Raw genomic sequence first — 26,747 nt, forward strand, 5'->3', positions numbered from 1 at the left:
AACGTAAAATGAAAATGAAAACGAAACGTAAAATGAAAATGAAAATGAAAACGAAACGTAAAATGAAACGAAAAGTAAATTCAAAACGAAAGGTAAAACGAAAACGAAAAGTTAAATGAAAACGAAAAGTAAAATGAAAACGAAAAGTAAAATGAAAACGAAAAGTAAAATGAAAACGAAAAGTAAAATGAAAACGAGAAGTAAAATGAAAACGAAAAGTAAAATGAAAGCGAAAAGTAAAATGAAAAACTTCACGTGGACGAGACGTGCCAGTGCCAACATAGACATCACAAAAATCTTACATGTAGTATTTCTATGGCAGGTCTTCTTTCATTTTAAATCTTTGCACGCGCTTTGAAACAAGATATTATCAACAAAAATGGCTGATATGTGGAACAAATTTAAAGAGGAGATGAAACAAAAAAGAACAAAGAAACCTGAACGTAAGGTTACCGGTAAGAATGACTCGCAAATTTTAGATAGGAAATGCATTACCATTCAAAGATGCAGCCCTGAAGTATCAGGCAAGGCTCAAAAATATTTAAAAATAGGAGCTCGCGAGTTTGTTCCATTTCTGTTTGATGAATTGAGCATTAAAAACATAAAAAAGGCATGTAATGCTCATTTTTCCTTTGAAGATGATGATATGACCTGTGACATTTTAGCTGGGGAGCAAGGTCCATCATGCTGTTTACTTGATCAATTACCAAACTTCAATGTCGTACATATTAGAGCAATTGCTAACACAACTGAACTAGCTTGTAAAGAAAATTCTAAGTTTAAACTTGTGGTATCAAGCTCTTTGCCCCAAATTAAAAGAAGAAAAACTGACCATCTTCAGCCGCAACAAATTTCTGTGGAATTTAGTGTGAAAAGGGAACACCCAATCCCCAAAAGTTTATCGGTTGTAGAAATGATGAAATTAGGAAACGTTATGGACGCTACCAGTACAAAAATTAAACTATCTCAGTTTCACATTTCTGACATGATGTGGAGTACTGAAATTGAGGAAATTATTCGGGTCGAAAAGGAAAGTTTTAGCCAAGGAGGCTTTAGAAAGGCATATAAGGTGCAATCTTCTTCCAAGCTGTTGCCTGGTACTTGGGTGTTAAAGCAATACTTGCCAGAAACATTGGACACACTTAATGAAATAAACCAAACCCCTGAAGGCCATACCCGCAAGATCGTGCAAATGCACATGCTTGCAGCAAATTTTACTTCCCAACTTGCCAAAGCAGTACAAAATCTGACTAAAGGCAAATTTGGATATATACCGACATATACTAAAATATACTTCGGAAAAATTACAGACGGCGAAGAGGACACATTTGTTACCTTGGAAGAATATATACATGGAAAATTTACAAAATATACATCGAATGATGGTACTGTATGTGGAAACAAAGAAACGACAGCATGTAAAAAAGCAGTATGTTTAGCACATTTCAGCTTTCAGCATTCTTCCCAGCAGCTGCTTTTAACCGACATTCAAGGAGATACTACTGTGTACACTGACCCAGAGATTGCTTCCATTAAACATGTAAACGAAGATGGAACTTTATTGTTTTGTGCAGGGAATCTAGCACAGCGAGCAATCTCTACCTTCGTTGCACAACACGAGTGCAATGATTATTGTGAAGCTTTGGATTTAAAGATGTAGTGAACAATAAATTAAGGATCTATTAATAATCTTGAAAAAGAATAAGCTTGCAAATCAATATTATACATAGCAGGCGAATTGTCAAAACGCTTGAGGTACCGGTAATAAAGCATTTCAGTTTTACGTATAAGCCAGCTAATTTCTTTTCACAATCAGGTGCACAAATCTAACTATTTGATAACATACCCGTACATATATTTTTATAATCTATTATAATATGGTATTTCTTTTATAGATTTCCTACACCTACATTTTGTTATATTGTGTACCCGGTACATATTTGCCTTTTACAATTTCTCTTGTTCCTTTCATTTTTCAACTAATGTTCTTTTTACCTTATGACAGTGTAGTTTTATTATAAATACACAAATGGTGGCTCACTGTTGCATTTTTAATGAATATTTTCTGCGAGAAAATTTCAGCAAAACTGGAAATAAAATCAGTGGTAATTTAATTTAGTTTTCTGGTATTTAGACTTAAACAAAAAAACAAACATATTTATGGTATAACAGGTTCTTTAGTAAGCTGAGAAACAAGCTTTCTTCTCAAAAACAAGTAAGCATCTGTACATTCATTTGCCGATAGGAGATGAGGGTTAGGAATATATTCTTGTAAAGTCTTTCGCTGGGATGACAATAGGAAGTCGGTTCTCACATCCAGAACTCCAGAAACCTCACAAACTTCCTTTAGCTGTGAATCAGTTATATGCTGGCCTGGAGAATCACTATTATTAGTACTGAACACCAGAGCAAGAATAACAATATAATTTACCACATTTTTCAAGACCATAGTTTTCCGGAAAATTGTAAATATGATTGGGAATGCCGTTGGGAAGATATGTACCCCTTTGATATCTTATTCTATGTGTATTCCAGTTATCCACGAATACTTTCATTTCCTTTTCCAGCACTGGTATATACACAAATGCAAGTATATCTCTGTTAACAAACATAAATAATAATGTTTTTGTAAGCTCTACTTTGGGTAAATGCAAATAAATGTTATTACTTACATCGTCCAGCTGCATATAGTCTGTTGTGCCAGAATTCAACCGAAAGGTTGTAGGGTCAGAAACCCACTGGTGGCTTAGTCATTTGTATCCTTGGGCAAAGCAATTAGCAAATATAGCCTGAACCCAGTGGATTAATGGGTTAAACTAACACAGTCAGGAACATCTGAATTATACACTGCAATACCTCCTGTAACTCGACAGTGGGCATGCTTGCATTTTCCAATGAATATCCTACATTGGCTATTGCAATGCAAAATTTAATTGCGTCATGTTACCTGTCTAAAGCTATGTCAGGATTGTAATGACCCAGATCTTTCAAAGACATTAATTGGCGTTTAAAATACTTTTCCAGGCGTTCATGTAACTCTTTCCACCATCTTTCAATCTACAAACAAAGCCATTGTATTAATTACAGAGTGTCAACCACTACTGTTAAAAAAACATATTTAGACTGCACCCCATGTTTTATGCTCACATTGAAACTGATTTCACCAAATCATATTAAGTACCGGACACTGGTATGTTTAAGCATTAATAAAAAATGTTAAGTTAGCAACATACCTGATTTGAAGTTGATTTTCCATAAATAACAGTATCACTCGCATCAGTAACATCAATATGAGATTTTCGAAGAAATGCATGCATTGTGGCCATGATACCAGTTTCTGTACCTTTGTCAAGCCTCATATATGATGCAATACATTTTGTCTCATAAATATAATCAAAGTACCAACGAGCAATTAATTTGGGGTCACAATTGTCGGTCCAAATTTTAAGCCACAGCAGATTTCGGCTAGCAGTGTCTATGCAACCATACACAGCTAGTGGAAAAGTACTTTTTTGAAATCCCATTAGTTTACAGTGGCCGTCAAGTGAATGTACCCAGTCAGGTCCTTTGCTACTAAAATGACCCTTTTTTAACCTTTTCTTCCCTGGTGTTCTTGCTTCCAGCCCATCGGGATCTAACTCCACCATGATTGCATATACTAGGTCCCTAGGTACATTCATATGGTGCTGTTTCCTTACTTTCTGATGCATGGCGCGATATCCTAAACACTTTCCAGGTCCATCAAGTTCTTTGGTTACTGCTGACTTTACATCATTTATTGCAATTGCTGGATCAATATAAGTGATGTTAAAAAATTTCAATCTTCGACAAAGAGTTCTTAGACTCCATGGGTACTGAGGAAAGTCACGCTTTACAAAATCAAGTATTTCTAATCTTTTAATGGATTGTCTCACATAGTTTTGCAATGCACCAGTCAACACAACGTCATTTTGCCAATCCATCACTGATGTCAGCAATGGCACTTAACAAGTTTACTAGGCCTGTGCTGTGGTAACATATTATTAAATGGTTAAAATTTTTGCATAGGGGTTAGTGCATAGTAAAAATCTGAGCATTCCGTAGTTTTAAACCTAATGCTGTCAGGGTGGGTTACGGATTAGTATAAATTTTCCTAGTTCCATATTTCTGTCTTTAAGTGGGCCTATACTGCCCATGTTACATTATTATGTCTAACATCTAAGTATAAACCATATCAAAACATAGAAAATACAATAACCTCAAGTTGACATTATTTCTTTATATCTAAATCTGCTATGTCTAGTAGTCTTGTACCATACCAGTACCTACAATGTACATTGCATAGATAAAGCGTAATAGTTTAGTATACTAGTCGGCCATCTGCGAAGCAATGATATCCACTTTAGTACCTGATCCGAACTATTGTTTACATGAGGCTTTTGAGGCTGGTATATCTACTTGTTCACCCAAGACCAAAAATTCACCTAATAAAAATTAACAAAGCGTTGACCTATATTACTACTTGTTTAGGATAGCCTACTATGGTTCTACTCCTAATATTAGGCCTACGCATAACGAATGTTTGGTTAGATTTAAAAGTTATGACAAATTGCAACAACATTGTTGGGTTGATTTGGCTAATAACAAGGAATAAATAAACAACTACCGGTACGTTAAAGCAACAAGTACGAAGGTTTAAAATGAAAGAAGACATTCCATAGAAATCAGAGTAAATAAAAAGTAATTTTGATAGAATTTTTAAGATTTCTATGTTGGCACTGGCACGTCTCGGCCACGTGAAGTTTTTCATTTTACTTTTCGTTTTCATTTTACTTTTCGTTTTCATTTTACTTTTCGTTTTCATTTTACTTTTCGTTTTCATTTTACTTTTCGTTTTCATTTTACTTTTCGTTTTCATTTTACTTTTCGTTTTCATTTTACTTTTCGTTTTCATTTTACTTTTTGTTTTCATTTTACTTTTCGTTTTCATTTTACTTTTCGTTTTCATTTTACTTTTCGTTTTCATTTTACTTTTCGTTTTCATTTTACTTTTCGTTTTCATTTTACTTTTCGTTTTCATTTTACTTTTCGTTTTCATTTTACTTTTTGTTTTCATTTTACTTTTCGTTTTCATTTTACTTTTCGTTTTCATTTTACTTTTCGTTTTCATTTTACTTTTCGCTTTCATTTTACTTTTTGTTTTCATTTTACTTTTTGCTTTCATTTTACGTTTCATTTATTTACTTTTCGTTTTCATTTTACTTTTTGTTTTCATTTTACTTTTCGTTTTCAATTTACTTTTCGTTTTCATTTTACTTTTCAATTTCATTTTACTTTTCAATTTCATTTTACTTTTTAATTTCATTTTACTTTTTAATTTCATTTTACTTTTCGCTTTCATTTTACTTATCGTTTTTTTTTATCGTAATATTCTTATTTTATTTATTTATTAGGGTGGCACTCATAGGCCACCATAGAAGTCTGCAAAAAAACGATGCAGTTCAGTGTTCACCCATACTCATATTTATTATTTGTTTTGTGTAATAAATTTAAACTAAAACTAAATGCCAAAAAGATTGTATAACTTATAATAATGTGTCTTTATAAGCACAATTATTCTTTTTTCTCTTTTGGTTTATTTTTATATGCACTTTTAAATTGTTTAGAAAAGGTCTATAGGAGTGTATACTATAAATGTATATATATAATATTATGATTTGGTTTTGGCAGCTATCTTTTAGGATCTGTAATAAACATTAAAACAATAAGCTATTAAAAGCAGGGTAATTGCATAGTAATCTAATGATCTATATTTAACTTATTAAGGCAGGTAACTAGAATCAAGTCTATTTTCAATACTAATTACATTACCCACCAGCACCACTGTTTTAACAATGCAAGTTCAAATATGTTAAACAATTAGCACCATTTTTCCCTGAGCACCTTTGTTATGAATAATATCCTTATGTGCTTTTTCGGCACTATTTAATGAATACTCTGATCCTACTGCTGGGTCTAACCAGCCCTGTTTTAATCCAGCAGTTATGATTTTGCTCATGTTCGAAAAATCTTTCTGAGGAGTGACGAAAAGTCCAACCCCTTCAACACGACTTTCCTTTCCCATCATTAGCCTGGGATTGATCTCAATCGGTCCTCTGCATCCAACAATTATTACTCTCCCATTGGGAGCAAGCATCTGTAGGTCTCTGTTAAGATTTACATTAGAAAGCATTTCAATTATCAGATCAGGGCCCTTTCCACCAGTTGCTTTCATGATTTTTTCTGTATAACCTTCTTCTCTATGGTTGAATACTTTCTTGATGCCTTGTGTACGAACTGCCTTTATTCCTTCATCAGAACCAGCTGTTCCATACACTGTTATACCTTGAGAAAGAGCGAACTGGCACACTGCCATTCCCACGCCACCACTTGCCCCATGTACCAACACAATATCACTTGGTTTGGCATTTCCTTTGGTGAACAGAGCTCTATATGCAGTAAAGTAAGGAGTGCCAACAGCAGCACCTTTCCTGAAGTCATAATCATCAGGTAATGATACAAGCCAGTTTGAGTTTACAACACAATACTCGGCATATGCCCCCGACTTCACATGCATGAAAGATGCAACTCTTTCTCCCTCTTTTACATTCTTAACATCAGCCCCAGCAAACACAACAGTTCCTGCCATGTCATTGCCTGGTATGTAAGGTAGAACAGGCAGCCTGGCATAGTTACCTGACCTTATGTATGTATCCACAGGATTAACACCTACAGCAGCAACTTTCACAAGAACTTCATTTGCTTCTGGTTTTGGAATCGGCAAATCTCTTCTGATTTCCAGCACATCAGGATCCCCAAACTTTGACACCAACACACCACGCATAACTGTAGTGCTCAACACAGGAACTTTAGATGAAAGCATTTTGTTCAAATTCCTTTAACTTTACTCTTTAAAGCAGTTAGTATTAAATGTTACCAAGCTAAAGTCAAATGCAGTAAAACTCAGATATTTTTACACAATTTACAAAAAGACTGACTTTTGTGTGTCTGTGGTACAAGAATTGGCATGTCGATATTTTAAACCGTCTAAAGTGCTAACATTGCCTACCACGTATACACTATTGTTTATGGGTATGAATTGCTAAAACTAATTAACATAGTCAAATTTACAACTTGTTCACGTTGACGCAATAATAAACTACGCAAAACAAAATTCATGGAACTTTTTGTTTACTTTTAGCGTGAACGTCATCGGTGTCACATGACTACCAGTCGCTGTCAGCACTATAACTAATGACTCAGCAAGATACTGCAAGAACGTCTTGGTTTTGGGTATTGGAGTGACTGTCCACTAAATACGCCGACGACGGTTACCACATAGGATAAGCTAATACTTCTGCTGATGACCTGTGAAAATTTTGGTCTTAAAATGTTCCTTACGTCTCCCTGATACCCGCTGTATTTTTTTTCGAAAACTCTCGGGCGTTCGTGTCGAAAATTAACTTTGAAAATGCGCGAAAACATGCTTCGTCACCGTAATTCGCCTGACTTGCGTAAGGTTAATGAATTATGACGTCACAATAGCGATATGTTACGTCACGATAGTGACATATTACGAACATTACAGAACGTATAATCTTGTGTTTCGCACTGTTTTATGCTAGGGAAAACCCCTAACCCTTAACCGAACCATAATCCCTACCTTTAACCCCTAAATCCCCAAAAACCAAAGGTGGTAATGAGCATTCTATGACGTAATAATCTAAACTGTGACGGCTCTTACGGAAAATACGGCGACGCAGCACGATTTCGCGCATTTTCAAAGTTAATTTTCGATACGAACGCCCGAGTTTAAAAAAACAATTATACAGCGAGTATCAGGGAGACGTATAGAACATTTTGAGACCAAAGTTTTCACTGCTCACCAGCGGCAGTATTACCGCAACAGTTATTTAGTCCTTAGTCCACATGTGAAACATTATTCTCGCTCGCAAACTTTATACCCTGATAAGTAGGTATGTGAAAACGAGGAGATCGTGGCGGCAATGCTCCTTTGATCGGTATAGAGAACGGCGTTGTAGCCAGGAAAATCATATTTGAGATTGGTCTCCTCCAGCCCAGATCCATAGAAAGGTGTTTACACGACTCTGCTCCAGCCCAGAGCAAAGAACATAGAAACCAGGGCTCAGAGGATACGATTGGGTGTTCTTGGCAAAATACTTAACGACAACCAAACATAAAAATCCAAAACAAAATTTCAAAGGTAAATGTAGTGTCCTAACTTATATAAACGAATAGAGGTGCATTATATAGTAGGTAGGGGGAAGATGGGACATCTTTAGTTCATATTATCGAAATATCCTGATCGTGTTTTAAACGGCATATGGGAGTCTGAGGATACGGTTTTATCATAGTACTCTAAAACAGTGTTTAGAGTACTATATGGTTTTATAACTCTTTGATTGTTCTTTAGTTGTATACTGCCAAATTTTACTGCCTATACCATCAAACATTCGCGTTGAAACGAATTATCGCTGCCCGTGGGATGAGGATAATAAGTCTTATTCATTTCTATATGAATGTCCCTGTTATATATAACCTAAAACGCTACAATGGAACATATTTTAATAGCAAAAACTATGTCATTCTATGGTAACAATATACAATCTATTTATAATAAATATGGTTGAGCACTCATGTGAATAAAAATAAGTCAAAGTTGATTTTTTAACATAGCAAAAACGTCTGCAAACTGATCGTTAAAATCTAATCCTTGATCACTCGTCACACCTTTCCAGTTATATTGCATGAACGCTTCCCTTGAAGCTACTTGCATTAAGCCGTTTGCTTCCAGTTGTTTTAGTTCCTTATTTAAGCGGTCTCGATATTCGTTTGATTTGCTGTGCAGACGAATGGTGAGAACGAAAAAGCAACCAGGTTTTAGTACTCGAAATACTTCCTGTGTGATAAATGCCGTTTTGATTTTATGTCTCCAACGTCAAGAAAGCTAATTTTATGTTCGGAAATTCTGTACAATGATAGTTACCCATGGATTTTATATTTACCTGTAAACAATCCGGTTGCATCATGTTATTTCCAAACCCTCCAACGGAAATGATCAAGTCAAAATTATCGTCAGGGTAGGGGAGGGGGTGATTTAAAGTAAGAATGTGCCGGTGACAGTCGCTGTAAAATACATTAGTCGATTAGCATATAGCCCCCATTCAATAAACATGAATGCTGGTTGGGTTAAACGACCCCGTGTTGAACCGACCTCATACACAGGCTTCGGCAGGGTGCTATATCTACTGTAGTACTAATTGCTTTTATAAACAGAGATCAAACAACTCATGGTATCTTGCTATATCTTATTCCTTTTTTTCGATACATAACTACACGATATGGTATCGGGCAAAAGCTTATACTTGACCGCCGAGCAAGAGCTCGTAATACAACCCGCCAGAAACCTAGACTGACCTCGGCGTTATAATTGGGTAGTTCTCGTTATTGTGTTAGGGAAATGTCGAATTGTATACCAGACAGGATCACATGGCAGCAGTATGACGTCATGATTTGGGCCTGTCAGGGGCTCAACGGGACACCATGACCCTCGTTCAACAGGGGGTTTGTTTTCATGAGAATAAGTCTCCTATGATATAAAGTCGTATCCGCAGGGTTGGCATTGGTTAATGTAGAATTGTGATTGGGTAATGTGACGTCATAGCGTCGAACTGCAACAAGTCAATACTTGCTATTAAATACATGCGTAAGACAGAAGATATACATTTATTAATCAGGCTTTAATTCGGCGATTGATTGCTGGCCGATATACTACGGGGATTATATATAGGGCATGCGGTTTCTCTATTTTCGAGTCATATTGAACGAGGACCAATTTTCGTTATTGCGTTTAAATCTCAAACTCGGATGCAGAACCGCAAATCAAACATCTAATTTGTTTTACTTGTAAATATTTTTTTTCTTGGCCAACTGTAACATTTCCGCAGCACCATCCAGCGCTGTAACCTCTCCTTGAAATCCAAACTTACGTAGCGAAACACCGACCAACCCTGTTCCTAAAATAACAAGCAAATTCGTGGCAAAAAAAGATTATCCCATAATATTAATATGGAGTATTGTGGGGGAAGACGGGACACCTTTAGCACATAATATCCAAATATCCTGATCGTGTTTTAAACAATTAAGAACGGTCTATGGGAGTCGTGAGGATACGGTTTTATATTTCTTTGAATGTTCTTTATTTACTAGTAAATGACAAGGGAAAATAGAGTTAAAAGACGCCCATCTTCCTCACCCTACTATATATTTGCCTACCTGATCCTAGGTCAAGTATTTTAAACACTTTCTTTTGCTCTTCGGTTAAAAGGGTTGCTGCTTTACCAACTGCTGCATCAGGTGCACGGTACGACATGGCTGTCAAGTCATCATCATATTTATTCGCCCATGAGTTGTAATATTTTCTCACCTCTGTCAGTATTAAGGTTAATACGTGAACATAGCTTTAATAACACGATCAACGGCTTACTGTTAGAGCTCTTAATGGGGTAGGTAGATATCGACCGCCCATAAGCCTCATCTACTGCTGACATTTCTATTACACGGCTATAATATGCCTATATGCATACGTTATACAAAAGTCGATGGTTTAGTCAATTGACGTTGCATACAGCCTGAATAATAAAGCAATACAGGATGTGAAACACACCGACATAGTGTTAAATTTTTTCGTTAGTATATGGCTCCTAAATTCTCTATACTGTTAATGTGGGTTATAGGTAAATAGATGACCGGTTAATTTTTATAAATTTCTGTGTAACGGTCTATTATGAGAGGCGTGTCCTATATACCATAAGAGTCATAGAAACACTGAGTATATAGTACAACTGCCGCTCTCTTGTTTCCAAAATCGAGCAAAAGCGGTGACTTTCGCAATGAGTTAAACGAACTTGTTAAGTTTTTTTTCAACTTACCGTTGTGGGAAGGCGTGAATAGCTTGTATTTGCCTTATTGCGAAAAATATGTAAAATTACCCATGTCAATATTATCCCACGGACTACGATACAGCCTATATATACACTGTGTTGTATACGTTTCCAGGGTGGACGTTTTATTTTCTTTGCCTATACGATGTAACAAAGTACAGTTGTATAGTTTAAATCTCCATTTATTTAAACATTATTTATGTTTGTTTATTTTTATGCTTTCTATTCAGCAAGTATAAGGTGCTTGGTACTCAAGAGCAAAAAATTGCGATGAAAAACATGAACGTACGTGCTCTAGCGAAAAAAAGTGCTAAAATCGAACACATTTTTAACAGAATATTTTTTAAATATTAGACTTTCATTAGGAGGTTAGTGAGATCAAATTAGTGACCATGATTTCTAAGGCGTTTAAAGTTGCATAGTAGGGCGGGGAAGACGAGACTCGGCGTCAGACGTGTTTTTTATCTACTTTTACCGGTACCAACTTAATTTCAGACGAAAAAATATATCTTAGACCGTTGTTAACTGTTTAAAACACGATCAGGACATTGGTGTATTATGTGATAAATACTTTATAATGTGCCCGTATGTAATCAAACACAAGTTGATATTGGAGTTTCGTCCATGTGTTATAGGGATTAAACTATATACCAGATTGGCATTCTTTGGTTTATGTTGGCTGTGAATGTAGGTAAACACAAATGATTTTAAAATTCGAAATTTATTAGCATGTTTAAGCAAAAGCAGTTGCGAGTACAACGTACAAGTAAAGCAATATTGAGCAATATAGCGTATATTACGAATTACGGCGTATAGTGTGAATCTGTATCTTTGTGATATACAAATATATTTTGAATGTTTTTGTATAATGAGTAAACTACATGTTGTAAGCAATATATGCAGTAAGTATCTGTATGTACAATGGTAAGGGCGTGTATTGCCAGAGGAAAATGATAAAAGCATATTAGGTAAAATATCGAATGTAATGGCGTAGCTTTGAAAATGCAATAAACCTTCAAGGACTGTGGATGAGTTCATCGTGTATCTGCATTATATTTCTGGATATTTTGAACAAACGACGTTATATCTCATTAGCCCAAGACTCGAGTGTTATCTACAAAATAGAAGGCCGATTTATTTAAATATGAAAACAGTTTTAAAAATTACAGTTAAGTTTGTAGTAAATATTTGCGGCTATATGGTCAGTTTGACAAAAAATATTGCTCAGTCCATTTAAATTTTTATTGCAATTTCCAGAATTTTTTTATTATATTTTATTTGTATGCTTTTAAGGTTGTGGAAAGATGGGACACACTTTCATTCTATTTTAGTGTCACATGTGGTATAGTAAAGAAATATTACTAACTGAATTGAATACCCTTTCCTTACGAGTTTAAAATTGCCTTTTTAATTGTTAAAATACAATTGGAAAATATGAAATAATATGTGCTAACGGTATTCTGTTTTTCCCCACATTACTTATCATAATTATTCTGAAATATAAAAAATAAATTCACCATTTGGCCACTTAAGACATAGTGAATGAGGGTTTCCACGATATCCATAATCACACACACATTTAAATGGTGGTAGATCTGTTACTTCTTGTGGTTCGCAGTGGGCGTTTTCTATGCAGGTCAACGAACATTCATCTGGGGACAAATATTTAAAAACAGCGTCTGTTAGTGGTAAAGATTTTTAAACAATTCCTAGTTCAAACGCTTTTGGCGTTTTTACAACAATAATATTTACCCATAGCACGTTATAACAAAAATATTGGGTTATATGTCGGGCATATGCGGTATAGATACTAAACAACTCATAAATTGTAATTAAGAAGGCCCTGCGTTTAATTAGTCTTGAAAAACATCATATTCTCTCCGAATTTACACATAATCAGTTTTAGTTATAAAGGCTGCGTCACCTTTACTAAAATAATAAAAACAGTCCTAAGTTTCTACATTACCCAAAACCTGCAGTGTTTATATAACTTAATAATTTTTATAAATTTAGTTAAAAACCCGATTGAACACATATAACAGTAACCTTAACAATCAGAACTATTTAAACCTTTGCCTAACTCACAAAGCTCATGTTATGCTTACCCGGTCTGCAAATATTGATGCCATCGCCAAAGTAGCCAGACTTGCACATGCATATCCCGATGCTACCAGACCCCAACACGCAATTTGCATCACTGTGACAAACCTGGAGGCATCGTGGAGGAGGCGTAGGCTCTCTTGTTGTTGTCGTCGTCGTTGTTGTTGTTGTTGAAACTGTTAAAAGTAATATGGCCAATTATGTTTATGTGTATTGGTGTGAAAGTGATAAGCGCGCCTGTATCTAACCCGGAGGTTATGGGTTCAAAGCTCCTCGCTGTTATCATTGTGACTGTATATATGTGTCCTTGAAAATTATTTAACGACAATTGCTTCAACTTACTGGTCTTCTATGAGTTGTCTAAATTGTAACTCATTAAAAAAATTGTATGCACAAGATGTGTGAAACGGAACATCCATGTTTTATCACCAGTGCGTCTCCGCCATGCGAAGTTAAAAGTCCATATTTGCGTTATACGACAGTTAGGGATATAATTTAAAGGCCACAGTTATTTCCTAAAGGAGTTACAACCTTACATACCTGACGAACAAGTAACTCCATTCCCCCGATAACCAGACCTACAAGCGCAATGATATCTGCGTAGGAATATATTGTACATACACCTACCACGTGTAGGGTGACAATTCCTACATGCCGGTGGGAGGTCGTCTGCAAAACATTGAAGAGAAAAAGGTTTGCAAAGTATGTATCACTCGTAAGCGCCAACGGATTGTGTGAAACAGCACACCCGTGTCCGTGTGTTACAACTGCAGTAGCCCCGCAACGTGAGAATTAAAAATACTGTGGGGCAAGATGGGACGTTTTTAACAAATATTATCCAAATATCCTGATCGTGTTTTAAACAATTAACAACAGCCTATGGGAGCCGTGAGAATACGGTTTAATAATTCTTTAAATGTTCTTTGTTTACTACCAAGTGGTATAAAAAAAACAGAAAAATGAGGTGTCCCGCATTGCCCCACCCTGCTACATTATAGACAACAATAAAATGCTGTATTTTTAGCGTTATATATTTTGGTGAACAGAAATATGAATTATACAAAATTGGCTATATAAACACACTTGCCTGTACCACGAAAGGATTTAATTAAAAACCTACTTGGTATTGTGCGGCGAATACAAAATTTTCCATTTCCTACATAATCGTGGTTGCAAACACAGCTTAGCAATTGTTGATTAATGTTGACGTATGTGGGCATGCACCTCGCGTTTGGGTCGCAGCCACCGGTGCAGTGATTGTCTTCAAACGGTGTATTAGAGCCGGACTCTGCAATGTAAGATTCCTTATATATAGGAACAAATCATAAGTGTCCATTTTTGAGTTTGAAATACTTATAGACTCTATAGTCTAGGGTATATAGAGGATGTATGCGGCGGTTAGCAATGTATAATATCCCATATGTCATATTCATGTTTTTAATAACGCTATCTCGAGTCAAAACTATACGGGTATATGAATATGTAAATATGCATAGTTTACTTCTGAATGAGACAAATAAAGCAAAATAAATGAGATGATGTAAACATGAAACATCTTATACTTAACTACTATAACTGCTTGAGGTATAAAGGTTAAATGAAAGTTGTTTTGAACCAGAGTGAACTAGTTCCGCTATTCTAGAGTGACATATGCTCTAAAAGGTACTTTCTCATTACATCTGCGTTTCAGTGTCTTTACATTACTTTATTAAAGTTGTTGTTCTACTTTGCTGCCTACGTGCGACGGAAGAGCAAAGCGAAGTGGTTTCTGTAGCAATCAATGCTGTTCACTCACCCGTACATGACAGTTTTCCGTCACCAACAAAACCAGGTTGACACATGCACTTATTTAAGTCGGTTTCTGGATCTCGCTCGCATGTTGCAAAACGATGACAACCGTTGTTCCATCTTTGCATGTTTCGACAGAATGGGTTGACACATGCCACGGGCAGTCTGCTACAATGGCCATCTAGAAATACAAATACGTTTGGGCATGGCCTACACATATATGAATACAAAATATTTTTACTTTTCCTCCCGTGACGGGACAACGGCTTTCGTTATAATACCCGGGTGTTCCGTTCTACACAACCTGTTCGCGCTTACGAGTTACTGCATATATGTATTATAGGGGCGTGGGAAAAAGGTATATAGGGCCAAAGCACATAAGGCATGGGAACTATTTATAAGCCTTCAAACAAATTAGGCTCCGAACCAAACCAGTTAAAAAGTATGATATGTTTTAAATAGGCTATATGTAATTAATAAAAATATATTTCAAAAAATTGTTACTTACCGTTCAACTGGCTTCTAGCTTTTAAAATAATGCTACTAAAAACACAAATCAGAAACGAAAGCACCCGCATCTTGTTACCCATGACTTTAAGTATTTTTCCTGCGTGCAGAAAAAGTACGCGATATCCGTGTGTTAAGCCGTAAACAACCTAAACGCGCAAACCTTACAGATATCTTTTTATATCCCGCAACGTCTACTAGAACATGACACACATAATACGAAAGTTAGTGTGAAATAAGAAACCTCTCCCAAAATTAAATCTTCTGTATTTGCCTTAAGCCATGACAATTTCAAAACACAGTCTGAATTACGGTATCACCTGGCTCCATTGCAATTCACCCCAGGCTAGATAGTGGTTAACGTACTACGAGGTGAAATACCTTACTTGCTTAGCACATGGCGTAAACAATGCAGGGTGGGGTAAATGTTGTTTTCGTGCTGTTCCGTGGAAAACCGACAATGCAATAGTTGTTTCTCCATTTATTCTCTTTTAGGCTATCTCCCTTATTTTTGCTCAAATGTTTTAAAACAATAGTTTTTTTTGCTTTGTTATCTGAAATAACTTCAAATTCTGGGAGTTCTGGTCTCGTGTAGAATAGTCCAGTCTCAAAAAATATGTGTTTAAACCACGCAAACACGTATGTGGCCACTCAGCGCGCTAAAGACCTGCGCTTACGGATTGGAATAGGATCCCGCTGTACTTTTGTCAGATCACGAAATTTAGCGTCACACACCCGGAGTCGGTTTGATTGCCTGCGCTTTGTTTTATTTTAACTTGGAATGCCATTAGCTGCTACAAACGCTTTAAGTATACAAACAACGACAGGATGTCACACCGTATCATTGTTGCAGTTATGCTAGTTTTGGTTGCAAGTATTTTGTCGGACGCCCAGCCTGGGACATGGCCCATAGAACAGTCGACAAACCTTCGAAGACGGTAATATTGGATGTACATTGTTATCTTTTATTTGCGTGCAAGCTACGTTACACTTTTTACTGTATATTTAGTAGGGCGGGGAAGGTGAGATATGTTTTCTTTTCCCGTTCCATTTGGTAGTAAACAGAGCATAGAGTACCATGGGGAAAGATAGGACACCTTTAGATCGTGTTTTAAACACTTGACAACGGTCTACGGAAGTCGAGAGGAAATACGGTTTTGTAACTCTTTGAATGTTCTTTGTTCACTGCCACATGGGACGAGAAAATAGGACAAAAATGTGTCCCATTTTCCCCCAATATACTAGATTTACAGAATTATATACCGGTACTGTAAAAAGAGAGAATTAAAATAGGGTTTAGTAAAGATGGGATTTAGGTTTTAATAGTATCCCTATATTTGTTTATATTTGTTTATTAATACGTGCTCGGTGTAAGGGTGTATAAACAAGCTTGTGTTTTACAGATGGACGGGCGATGAAGTTCAATTGAAAAGTAAGTTAAGTAAATGCAGCATAAGACACAGTTACGATTGTTAGCAAAACATTTGTTAAGAGTGTATATGAGTTGTAAAAATGTGTGGTAAGATAGGATACCGTTCACAACCAAATCCCATACTTCCCGATTGTATTTTGAACAATTAACAACGCTTTTTAAAGTCGTTGAACTATGTTTATACAATTCTGTAAACATTCTTTCTTTACCACCAAAAGTTACGAAAAAGCGAATGTGTGTCCCGTTTTCCCCACCGCACTTTAAATCATCATTGTTATTTGGAAAATGTTTAAAGTGCTGTAGATTTTGTTTATAGTTAAGTAATAGACGACATCGCATATACTACGATTTTCCGGTGGTCGATACGTTTTGCTGTATTCGAAGGATATGATATATAGCATGCCACAGAACGACAGACTTTCGTGGGAAGTTTACGGTAACTTATCCTGTTTATAGTAAATCGTAAGAGTGACAAGCTGTTCCAAGCGATTTACGCCGACGATGAATCAAACCATTAACCATACTGAAGAACTACTACTTTCTCTTTATATGCTGTGTTTCTTTTGACTAATAAACGAATATCCAGACCCACTAGTACTAATGTTTATATTTGTTTTATATTGTTTTTTTTACAACCCTGTTATGGACAAAACATGACGAAGCATATTGTTCACACTGTGAATCAGCTTTTTTTACTCCAAACAGCTGTTGAATTTTACACATGGGACTATACAAAGAAGACGGAACAATTTTTCCGCTAGAGGCGGTAATTATTTAAATTAAAAAATACGAAAAAACGAACAAAACAGCACTACAAAGCGTTAATAAGTGTAAAACAAATTAATTAAATAATAAAAATACCTTTCCAAATACATAAAACACTAGTAAGAACATATTTCCCACATTAGGTCGGTTATATACGCTCTTTCGTTGTATTTACTGTCGTCGAGTCTGTGGTGTAGCGGTTTGCGTGCGGTCGTAAACTCTCTTTGTTTCATTTTTACCGGGTTCGAGTCCCGCACAGTGGGATATTTTTTTTATCTTTTTTTTCAAGTTTTTTTTTTGTTTGACGAGTTTGGGGTTAGGAGTTGGAGGTTAGGGGTTAGTGTTAGGGGTTAGGGGTTTATATCTTATGTGTATAAACCGTGAAACTAACTGCTCCCCATAAAATAGAGAAACGAATTTGTCATCGCCTCCTAGCGGAAAATTTTTTCCGTCTTCTCTGTATAGCTCCATGTGAATTTTACACTTTCGTGGTAGAGATACCGAGCGTAGTGTTGGTTTGTTTGTTGTTGGGCTAAATTAGAAACAAGCAGGTTAAACTAAATGACGTTTTAAAATGTCAAGATTCTCTCAAGAAAACATCGTTGATGTTCCTCGCTTAAATACGCTTGACAAACTAGAGTTTGAGGAAAGTTATTTAAGAAAAGGCAAGCCTGTCGTTATAACAGCGGGTTTGGACGGTTTAGCTTGCTCTAAATGGAGTATAGATTACTTACTGGAACGTGTTGGCTTAAACAATGTTACTGTTCGCGGCAGAACGAATTCTGACGAATACAAGGTATATAATATAACATATGTATATTGTTAAGAGTGGCCTGCATAAACTATTCTGTACACATGACTGTTGCCAAGGGTTTTTTTCTCAATGATAATAGGAGAAAACATTTTAATATCCCCCCACTTTATTTGCCAACCACTAACCCCTAGGGGTTTGGTGTTGATGGTTAGAGGGTTAGTGGTTATAGGGGTTAGGTTAGCAAATAAAGGGGGGGGAGATCCTTCACTAGCACCTTTTATTTCATTGTTAAGAGATAAAAAACAGTCGGTATACTATTACTTTAAATTAAGCAAATAATTCTATGACGTAAACTGTTTACTAATAGGTGGGTAAGCAGTACATAATTCGCGAGACCACATTCCGTGAGTATATTTCGGACATGAGAGCAAAGAGTGTACGAGGTTTAACGTCATACATGGCTGTGCAAAATATAAGCAAGACATTTCCTCAGCTACAGGTTAATGGTATTGCATGGATATTGACTTTTATTTGTCGCATTGTGTATTATACAGTGGCCTATAGCCTGATGATAAACATTTTGGACAGAAAGTTTTATGTATTTGGTGTCTGTTTTAAAGTACTAAGGTACCTTTCTTTGCAGATTACTTAACCCATAGTCAGTTATATGTTCAAAAAATTACATTAACTTTTTTGGCAATATCTTTCAATACTTACTTAGGCTTGTACATTGTGGCTTCTTACTCCAATTTACTTACAGGATGATTGTAAGATTCCTGATATTGGAAAACTACACAACGGACCGTTCTTGTGGGTGGCTCACAAGGGACATTATGGTAAACTGAACATTAAATCATATTTGTTTTGAGCTTACATGATCATTTTGATAAAAGTTATTACCCATAAACCTATAAATAAAAATGTTGCATAAAGTGTGAAACACCTTGGGTTTTGTTAATACAACGTTATAAAAACATCAACCTGCTCTAACCTGGCTAGTCCTCATTTTGTATTTAAAGGCTGGGTGTTTAAATAGTTTTAAACAAACTTGTAAGGTTTTGTTGGTGGTTTCCTTTGGTAGCCAGAGGTAAAATATGTTAGATTTTAATATTTTAAATTGTTTTGCACTAAAAATATAAAATTACTTTGAATCACCAAAATGTTGCATAATAACTTTGTTTAAATTCCTTTTTTGTGAGTTAACTTATTAATTTTTGCTTGTATTTTAGAATACTGCCATTATGACCCAGATGCAAGTTTATTGATGATGATTGAAGGAAGCAAGAGAGTCAAACTTTTCTCTTGCATCGATCTTGAGAAGATGTATCCGAATCCTCTTGGCTCAAGAGGAAAGACAATTCAATCACAGGTTGGTATTCAAGATTGGTTTAGTCTTTAAAACAAAATGACATTCTTGCAAAGTTTTTGGTAGACAAACGATCAAATTAAGCACCAATGGCCATGGGCGCAACTACATTAGAACACGCATATTGCCTTATGCAAAGTGTTTAACGTTGTTTAATTTTGTTAAGCTGTGTTTAACGTGAAAATTTTAGTAACTAAGTTTGTGTGTTGAATGAATGAATGAATGAATGTAACTTACTTTATCCTCGCGTGGCCGGAAAACGACAGTCGTTATAACACGGGTGTGCACCTCGCGCCAGCTTACGAGTTACCAAGTATGTTACTTTGTGAGTGATTATTTTTTTTTGGATTTTTTTCATTTTTATGTATGGCTGATAATTTGGACAACCCATTGGTGACCACTGGGTTGGAGCAATTGCCGTTAAGTGTCTTGCCCAAGGACACATACGCCCACAATGGTAGCAGCGACGAGCCTTGAACCCATTACCTTTGGGTTAGAGGCAGGCGCGCTAACCACTACGCCACGGCGCCGGGTGTTAAATAATGTTTGGTATTAAATGAATGTAATGTAACTTACTTATCCTCGCGTGTCGAGTCGTTATAACAAGGGTCTACACCTCGTGCCAGCTTGCGATGTATGTTACTCAGGGGTGAATATTTTTAGAGGATTTTTTTATTTTTTTTTATGTATTTCTGGACAACCCATTAGTGACCACTTGATTGGAGCAATTGCTGTTAAGTGTCTTGCCCAAGGACACATACTCCCACAATGGTAGTAGCAACGAGCCTTAAACCCATTACCTCTGGGTTAGAGGCATGCGCGCTAACCAACTGTGCTGGAAATTAAAAGTGCTGACTGCTGATACAATCTTTTATAATTAAATTGAAATTTGGGACACCATATTTACAACTACATTAAGATTTACATAGGAAAAAGGTTTGTAAAATTTCCTCCAAATACAGGTTGATTGTGACAATGTGGATCTAGAAAAATTTCCTAAATTTTCTGAAGTTACATGTTACAGTTGTACATTACAAGCTGGTGATCTGTAAGTGAAACATTTTTATACATAATTTCATATCCAATAACTTGTTTATGTAATTTATTTGTTATTAAAGTTTGTTATTTTGCCTTTATTTTCTGTATCATTTCTTTCATGCAATTTCTATTGTTCAATTAAAAGTGTTTCGATGGAAATTATACTTTTTCTGTTTCAGACTTCTGATTCCTGCTTTCTGGTGGCACCAAGTTACTTCTCTTAGTGATTCTGTCTCAATGAATGCGTTTTTCGGGGAAAGTGGTGAAGACAGATACATCACAAGAATTATGGAAGAACCTGTTTGGCCTTCATTTAAATACTGGCTGCTAAATATTGTAGAACAGGTATGGCTAGCCCACATAGCTACAATGGTTTATTGTTCATTGTTCCTACTAACCAGTTTAACATAATAATAATAATAATAACAACAACTTTTATTTGTCTCTTCGATTACAGTAGCGAAGATTTTGAAATATTTCAAACGAAAAGACAGGATATAGCGACAAAACAACAGTTGTTAAACCATAGTATTACATTGGTAATGCACTGAGTAACTAGAGCACTCAACCCGTAACCAAAGTAAACCAGGTTTTAGGTTTGATACTGCTATCATTGTGGGAGTGTTTTTGGTTAAGATACTTAACACGTGTTGCCTCAACCCATTAATCACTAAAGATTTCATCAATCCTTCAATAAAATAAGTGGCAGTCCTTCAGTAAAATAAAAATGAAAAACATATGTGGCAACCATTAATCAGGCACAAGGTGTATGAAATAATGCATCTATTTAATAACAACTACATTTGCTCCATCCCAAGAGGATAAATAGGTGTCATTCCTTCATTATTTTAGAATCGACCCTTTGCATCTTTTGAAAGAACTCTTCAGCGCCTCCCACTTTGTGTGGAGAATCTTTTACTAAAACAGTTCCATGAGGTGGCACCACAGAGCCATGTTAATAAACTTGTTGAAACGATCAAAGAATATCTCAACCTGGTTGCACTCCCAGAATTTAATGGGTCAGTATAATAACAACTTCCTACACAATTTTCCTGAAGTGATAACCTTTTTTGGACTGGCGGGTAGTGGTTAGCAACCTCCGGCCAAGAGATACGGGTTCAAGACTTAACGCAGCTACCATTGCGATGTTTGACCTTTAAGAAATACTGCAATTGCCCCATCCTTGTAGTCCCCTATTGGTTGTGAAATGGCCACCTATAAAACATTGAAAAAATCCAAAAACAATCACCACACAAAGTTACACATGTGGTAACTCGTAGACTGGCACGAGGTGAATGAAACAAAAAACCTGTGTTATTACAAAATCCAATGTCGCGCCACGCTAGGATAACAAACTTATATTTGATCAATCTTTTTATAAAGAGGTGGGAAAAATCCTCCCCCTCTCAGAGTTAGAGGGCTAAGATGGAGATGAACGCATACGGATGATGTACGACCACGCCTTATGGAGAAAAGTGGTGAAAGCTGACATGACTGGCGATTGAACGGGACGTGAAGAGGCGGTTTGATATGAAGGATGTGTTAGACAATCACACTTATTGATAGGGTTTTAGTAATTTGTCTTATAGAATTTTAAGTTTTTATTAGTTTTCTGGTCCGTTTATACCAATAGTCATATTCGAAAAATGCATCTTTGCTTGACACATTATTGCGGGATCGCCACACACAAGATAATGCGTATAAAATTTAATCATTTCTATTTAAAAAAAATTAATCAGCTATTATCATGCGACAGATTTTAACTATATATTTTCTTTTAAAACAAGTTTACCAAGAAGTAAAATTATTTTTGTTCAATATGGTCATGCGTGTTAAAGTCACTTTGCAAGCTGTTTCGCTTGTTTTTTTTGCTGTAAAATTATCAAAATTTAATTTTTTTTCTGTTTGGGTATCAGGGTTAAAAATTGTTGGATTTTTCCAGTAGCACATGCATTCTGATACATACCCGACCGCGAATCGGTTACACGTTGAATTAATTTCATTGCAATTCTGCTTTCATTTCCACGATATGCAAATATACTTATGGCGAACTACGCACCACGCTTGTGATCTGCCGGTAACTATACATATAACGCCATTTACTTACGCAGCGTATCTACTGTTTGCGTGCATATGTTGCGATGAACGGAAGTCTATAGTGATAGTATAGTCTTAATAGCCTCTAATGTGCTGCAGTATTGAGTTGTATACGATTTTTCGTGTAAAAGTTCGTAGACAATTAACTATGTTTTTAGCATCAGAAAATATAAGCGTAGCCTATGTACGTATAGGCATATTCTAAATTGCACTTAGCAGTAAAGTCGGGTATTAAACTGCTTTAGTGTTATTACGTGTTAACGTTTTCCAGTAAGACCACATCTGTATCCTGTTGTATTTAGTACGAGTACATGACGCAATAACACCTCCTCTTTACGTTACTCGCGTCACAGTTGACTCTTATTACGTGTTGGTGATTAAACGCAATATATTATAAAGCCGTGGTAACAACATTATCTGGTCAACTGGTTTGCGCTGGTGTTGCTGCCATGCCCGAATACGAGAAGTATGTTTGCTCCAGAGCCGGCGTTCCATCTTGCTTTCACCAGAACTTTGTAAATACCGGATACAGAAGAGAATCTGGCTCGATTCTTACTTGTTTGCGAAGGTTGGTAAACCATAGCTCACTCTAGTAGGCCGTGCATAGCTATATGTAGGTTATGGGTTCATGGTAAAAGGCCGTTATTATTTTGAGATGGATGAACGCTGTGATAATCTGTTAATAAGTGTCTTGTACTAGTGAAGAGTTGAGACGTCGGACGTCCTTTATCTCCTATGAAATATTTAAATTAAGGCTTAACTACAATTGTTTGTTTATTAGTGCGTTTTGGCCGACGAACGAAACTTTTAACTTTTGGACGCATTTTGTTGCTTCGATAATGCTAATGTCTCGAACTGGTCGAATAATCAGCGAATTTGAAACCCCGTTCGAAGCACTACACCTACCGTTTTACATTCATTCGTTTGGTAAGTTAAATCTATATTTTTTATATTTATAATAATTTAATATTGCACAACAATGTAGTGTTTTTGGTAAAGTCGTTGCTTGGCCATTTATCTAAAATCTAAATTAAGCATTTTTTGCTGTGCCCTAGTGGTCTGGTTGCAATATAACTTGGAAAGTGGGATCCCATTATTGCAAGCCCAAATTTGCGTCCAAATGAGCCTATCGGCACTGCTTCACGCAACAGATATTAAACCAGGCCATATTGACCACCCACAGGTTCGTGCTACTTGCTTGTAGTCAGCTCTTTCGCTCATTTATTTTGTTGCTACTCAGAGCGGTGTTGTCATCGCTGTTTTGCTGTGGACCAAGCGGCTGTGGTGTTGTACGCTCTCTGTGTGTTGTTGGGATTTGAGCATCTCACATGCCCCATGTCTTGTTACGGACCTTTTAACGGTATTACGATTATCAAAAAATTTTAAACCAATATTGTAGTCGCACCGTTAATATACCTGTTCCAAGAAAATGTTATGTCATTAATTGTTTCATACGGTTGCAAAAACGATGACTATAACGAGGTATATCACCGACAATTTTTTTTTATTTTTGCTACGTAATTTGCAGTCATTTAGACTTTAGTGTACACTTAGTCATCAAACATCAAATGCTGCCTACTAAAATATATGTCATACAACACCCAATTCCTCATAATCAAAACTCTTCCCATTTAATAAACTATTTATCTATTGTTGAATATATACATAGATTTGAGCAGAGCTGTATACATGGGGTGTGTAGTCATCCTTACGGTCCTACACACCATGTTCTCTGTACAAACTTCACATTCATCGTATAGTCCAGCACTAAGAAGCTTGCCTTGTACACTGATGACATTGCTAATCATTTTACCCTGTATAGTAAGGTAGGTTGGGTGGCACGCTTACATTAACCTTGTTATGTGCTTTGAAATCTAAAGAACTCCAAGAAAAAATGTATATTACAACTCAGATACAGAAAGTCCTTTAAATATGGAAGGGGTGAAATAACATACGATGTATTTTCATTCTCATTTCTCTTCCAATTTGGTATAAGTAAACAAAAATTATTTACAAAATTATAACCACATCCTTATACTAGCTTACTCTATAATGTTGGTACTTGTTTCAAACACAATCGGAAAAATGGGAATTTTAGGTGCTTATATGGTGTTCCATCTTACCCCACAGAACTATATAAGTGTGATTTTAATTCTAGTACAAATATGACATACAATCTTCTATTTATATATAGTAGGGTGGGGAAGATGGGACACCTTTAATACATAATATCCAAATAGCCTGATCGTGTTTTACACAATTAACAACGGTCTATGGAAGTCGTAATCAAATGGAAAGAGCAAACTAAACGAAAAGGTGTCCCATCTTCCCCCACACAACTATATGACAAAACACACCTGCTTAACGTTTTTATTTTCAAGGTTCACTATGAACATAGACGAACCTGGGTGTTTTCCAACGACAAACAAATCGTACGACTATTTCGCTGCTGTCTGCTTCCTCGCACAAACTCTCTTTATTTCACTTGGAGGATTCTTTTTTTCTAGTTGCATACCGGAACGCTTTTATCCAGGTGAAACGTTTTAAACAATATACTGGTTAGATATCTCACTAATTTAACATCACGCGCGGAAGGACTACTTTAGAAGTTATAACTTAGACACCCATCAAGTATAGGCCGTGATACACCTCGTTTTAATCGTCAATCACGAAATTTAAATCTAGGAAACTGTCAATCTAAAAAAATATCCGCAATCCAAGAAAATAATATCATGCTCGCCTACAATTATACATTATATGGGTATAGAACTGTAATATAGTACTGTGGGGAGAGATGGAACACCTTTGGTACACAATATCCAAATATCCTGATCGTGTTATAAAGAGGTAATAACGGTCTATTGAAGTCATAAGGATACGGTTTTATAATTTTTTGAATAATCTTTGTTTACTACCAAATGGGATGAGAATATAGAATGAAAAGGTGTCCCATCTTTTCCCACCCTTCTGTATGTTTAATTAAACGTTGTTTACTTAATTTACATTGTATTGTTAGTGTATCGGTCACGCCTTTTATCCAAACAATATTTCTTCATTTTTATCAATAATCGTGTTTTGACAATTACTGTTGTTTTACCGTTACTACCTGTCTTTTCGCCTTTATAAACTCTCCCGTTCTTCGTTATCGTGACCGAACAGACGAAATAAATTTCTTCATCATTTAGTGATGTATTTTTGTTTTTATATCAACAGGTAAATACGACATTATCGGTAATTCCCATCAGCTGTTTCATATTTGCTCCGCTCTTGCCATGTATTTTCAGAACCTGTTGATTGAGCATGGAATGAACGAAGCGAAAAACGTCTCCAGTGAGGCGAGCATGATATTATTTTCTTGGATATAGTAGTAGCATATCATGAAAACCTACAACAATCACGAAAGGAACGATGAAATTCATATGTAAGTTTTCCACAGCGGTACGAATGGTCTTTCTATTACTTGGTCTTGGACTGTCGGAGTATATTCACTCGTATTCATTCTGTCACACCATAGATATCTAAACATATAGATAGGAAACTAGCGAAATCGTTCAGACGCGTCACGCTTCGATGGGTCTGGTAAAAAGTTGATTCGCGGCAATCACGTGAATCGAAGTCAACTATGTTAAAACTCGGATAGTAAGTTTAATGTATCTTCTGAAACCGCATTGCAGTTGTGAGGCAGGTAAATGTTTAATTGTTTTAAGATTGTGTTTGGTACCTTATACGTAAAATGTTTTGGCTGCTTAAAACTTTTGTACACTGTATAACTAACACGCACGTGCATACGCCCATTTCGTTAATCGATATTTATTGTAATACCGATATACCTAATCCTACTAATTTACTCTATCAGTGCACCAATATTGAAGTAATAATATTAATATATATATTACAATGAGTCATTGCTGCATTCCT

At 36.0% G+C, this 26,747-nt stretch overlaps 7 protein-coding genes and 1 long non-coding RNA gene across 11 annotated transcripts; 4 read left to right on the top strand and 4 right to left on the bottom strand.

The window, feature by feature from the left end:
- Positions 1-230: 230 nt before the first annotated feature.
- Positions 231-2,040, top strand: LOC149733432 (myosin heavy chain kinase B-like). Of its 2 annotated transcripts, none has more exons than XM_089881937.1 (2): positions 231-455; positions 639-2,040. In XM_089881937.1, the coding sequence occupies exons 1-2, from the start codon at positions 380-382 to the stop codon at positions 1,658-1,660; spliced, it is 1,098 nt and encodes a 365-aa protein (XP_089738063.1). In that variant the 5' UTR covers positions 231-379; the 3' UTR covers positions 1,661-2,040. The 2 variants fall into 2 exon arrangements, with proteins under 2 accessions (XP_089738063.1, XP_089738064.1); XM_089881938.1 differs by having other exon boundaries at positions 231-443.
- LOC149733433 (uncharacterized) lies at positions 2,033-4,378 on the bottom strand. Its single transcript, XM_089881941.1, has 4 exons — positions 3,234-4,378; positions 2,948-3,057; positions 2,432-2,598; positions 2,033-2,373 (listed from the first exon to the last, which is right to left on the bottom strand). Exons 1-4 carry the CDS (start codon positions 3,960-3,962, stop codon positions 2,159-2,161), a joined length of 1,221 nt encoding a protein of 406 aa, XP_089738067.1. The 5' UTR covers positions 3,963-4,378; the 3' UTR covers positions 2,033-2,158.
- A 1,083-nt stretch (positions 4,379-5,461) lies between these two features.
- Positions 5,462-7,049, bottom strand: LOC149733434 (zeta-crystallin-like). The gene has a single exon (XM_089881942.1). It carries the CDS (start codon positions 6,899-6,901, stop codon positions 5,891-5,893), a length of 1,011 nt encoding a protein of 336 aa, XP_089738068.1. The 5' UTR covers positions 6,902-7,049; the 3' UTR covers positions 5,462-5,890.
- A 1,538-nt stretch (positions 7,050-8,587) lies between these two features.
- On the bottom strand, positions 8,588-10,704 carry LOC149733435 (methyltransferase-like protein 27). Its single transcript, XM_089881944.1, has 5 exons — positions 10,526-10,704; positions 10,315-10,467; positions 9,944-10,055; positions 9,045-9,165; positions 8,588-8,938 (listed from the first exon to the last, which is right to left on the bottom strand). Exons 1-5 carry the CDS (start codon positions 10,587-10,589, stop codon positions 8,693-8,695), a joined length of 696 nt encoding a protein of 231 aa, XP_089738070.1. The 5' UTR covers positions 10,590-10,704; the 3' UTR covers positions 8,588-8,692.
- Positions 10,705-11,687: 983 nt separating this feature from the next.
- LOC149733436 (nidogen-2-like) lies at positions 11,688-15,604 on the bottom strand. Its single transcript, XM_089881479.1, has 7 exons — positions 15,379-15,604; positions 14,878-15,051; positions 14,203-14,370; positions 13,623-13,751; positions 13,088-13,258; positions 12,500-12,634; positions 11,688-12,096 (listed from the first exon to the last, which is right to left on the bottom strand). Exons 1-7 carry the CDS (start codon positions 15,458-15,460, stop codon positions 12,074-12,076), a joined length of 882 nt encoding a protein of 293 aa, XP_089737605.1. The 5' UTR covers positions 15,461-15,604; the 3' UTR covers positions 11,688-12,073.
- A 481-nt stretch (positions 15,605-16,085) lies between these two features.
- Positions 16,086-17,403, top strand: LOC149733437 (uncharacterized). Its single transcript, XR_016385352.1, has 3 exons — positions 16,086-16,315; positions 16,781-16,809; positions 17,266-17,403. It is a non-coding gene; the product is annotated as an uncharacterized LOC149733437 (long non-coding RNA).
- A 631-nt stretch (positions 17,404-18,034) lies between these two features.
- Positions 18,035-22,790, top strand: LOC149733438 (bifunctional peptidase and arginyl-hydroxylase JMJD5-like). 2 transcript variants are annotated; one of them, XM_089881475.1, is made up of 8 exons: positions 18,035-18,370; positions 18,696-18,827; positions 19,089-19,164; positions 19,558-19,697; positions 20,657-20,742; positions 20,912-21,077; positions 21,585-21,751; positions 22,116-22,790. In XM_089881475.1, exons 1-8 carry the CDS (start codon positions 18,149-18,151, stop codon positions 22,165-22,167), a joined length of 1,041 nt encoding a protein of 346 aa, XP_089737601.1. In that variant the 5' UTR covers positions 18,035-18,148; the 3' UTR covers positions 22,168-22,790. The 2 variants fall into 2 exon arrangements, with proteins under 2 accessions (XP_089737601.1, XP_089737602.1); XM_089881476.1 differs by lacking the exon at positions 18,696-18,827.
- Positions 22,791-23,131: 341 nt separating this feature from the next.
- LOC149733439 (membrane progestin receptor gamma-B-like) lies at positions 23,132-26,504 on the top strand. Of its 2 annotated transcripts, none has more exons than XM_089881477.1 (7): positions 23,132-23,397; positions 23,611-23,756; positions 24,013-24,189; positions 24,499-24,655; positions 25,211-25,362; positions 26,043-26,166; positions 26,266-26,504. In XM_089881477.1, exons 1-7 carry the CDS (start codon positions 23,279-23,281, stop codon positions 26,357-26,359), a joined length of 969 nt encoding a protein of 322 aa, XP_089737603.1. In that variant the 5' UTR covers positions 23,132-23,278; the 3' UTR covers positions 26,360-26,504. The 2 variants fall into 2 exon arrangements, with proteins under 2 accessions (XP_089737603.1, XP_089737604.1); XM_089881478.1 differs by having other exon boundaries at positions 26,114-26,166; positions 26,266-26,338.
- The last annotated feature ends 243 nt before the right edge of the window (positions 26,505-26,747 follow it).

Source organism: Ciona robusta, chromosome 7 (assembly GCF_009617815.1).
Source record: "Ciona robusta chromosome 7, ASM961781v2".
In the NCBI taxonomy this organism is placed as follows: Eukaryota; Metazoa; Chordata; class Ascidiacea; order Phlebobranchia; family Cionidae; genus Ciona; species Ciona robusta.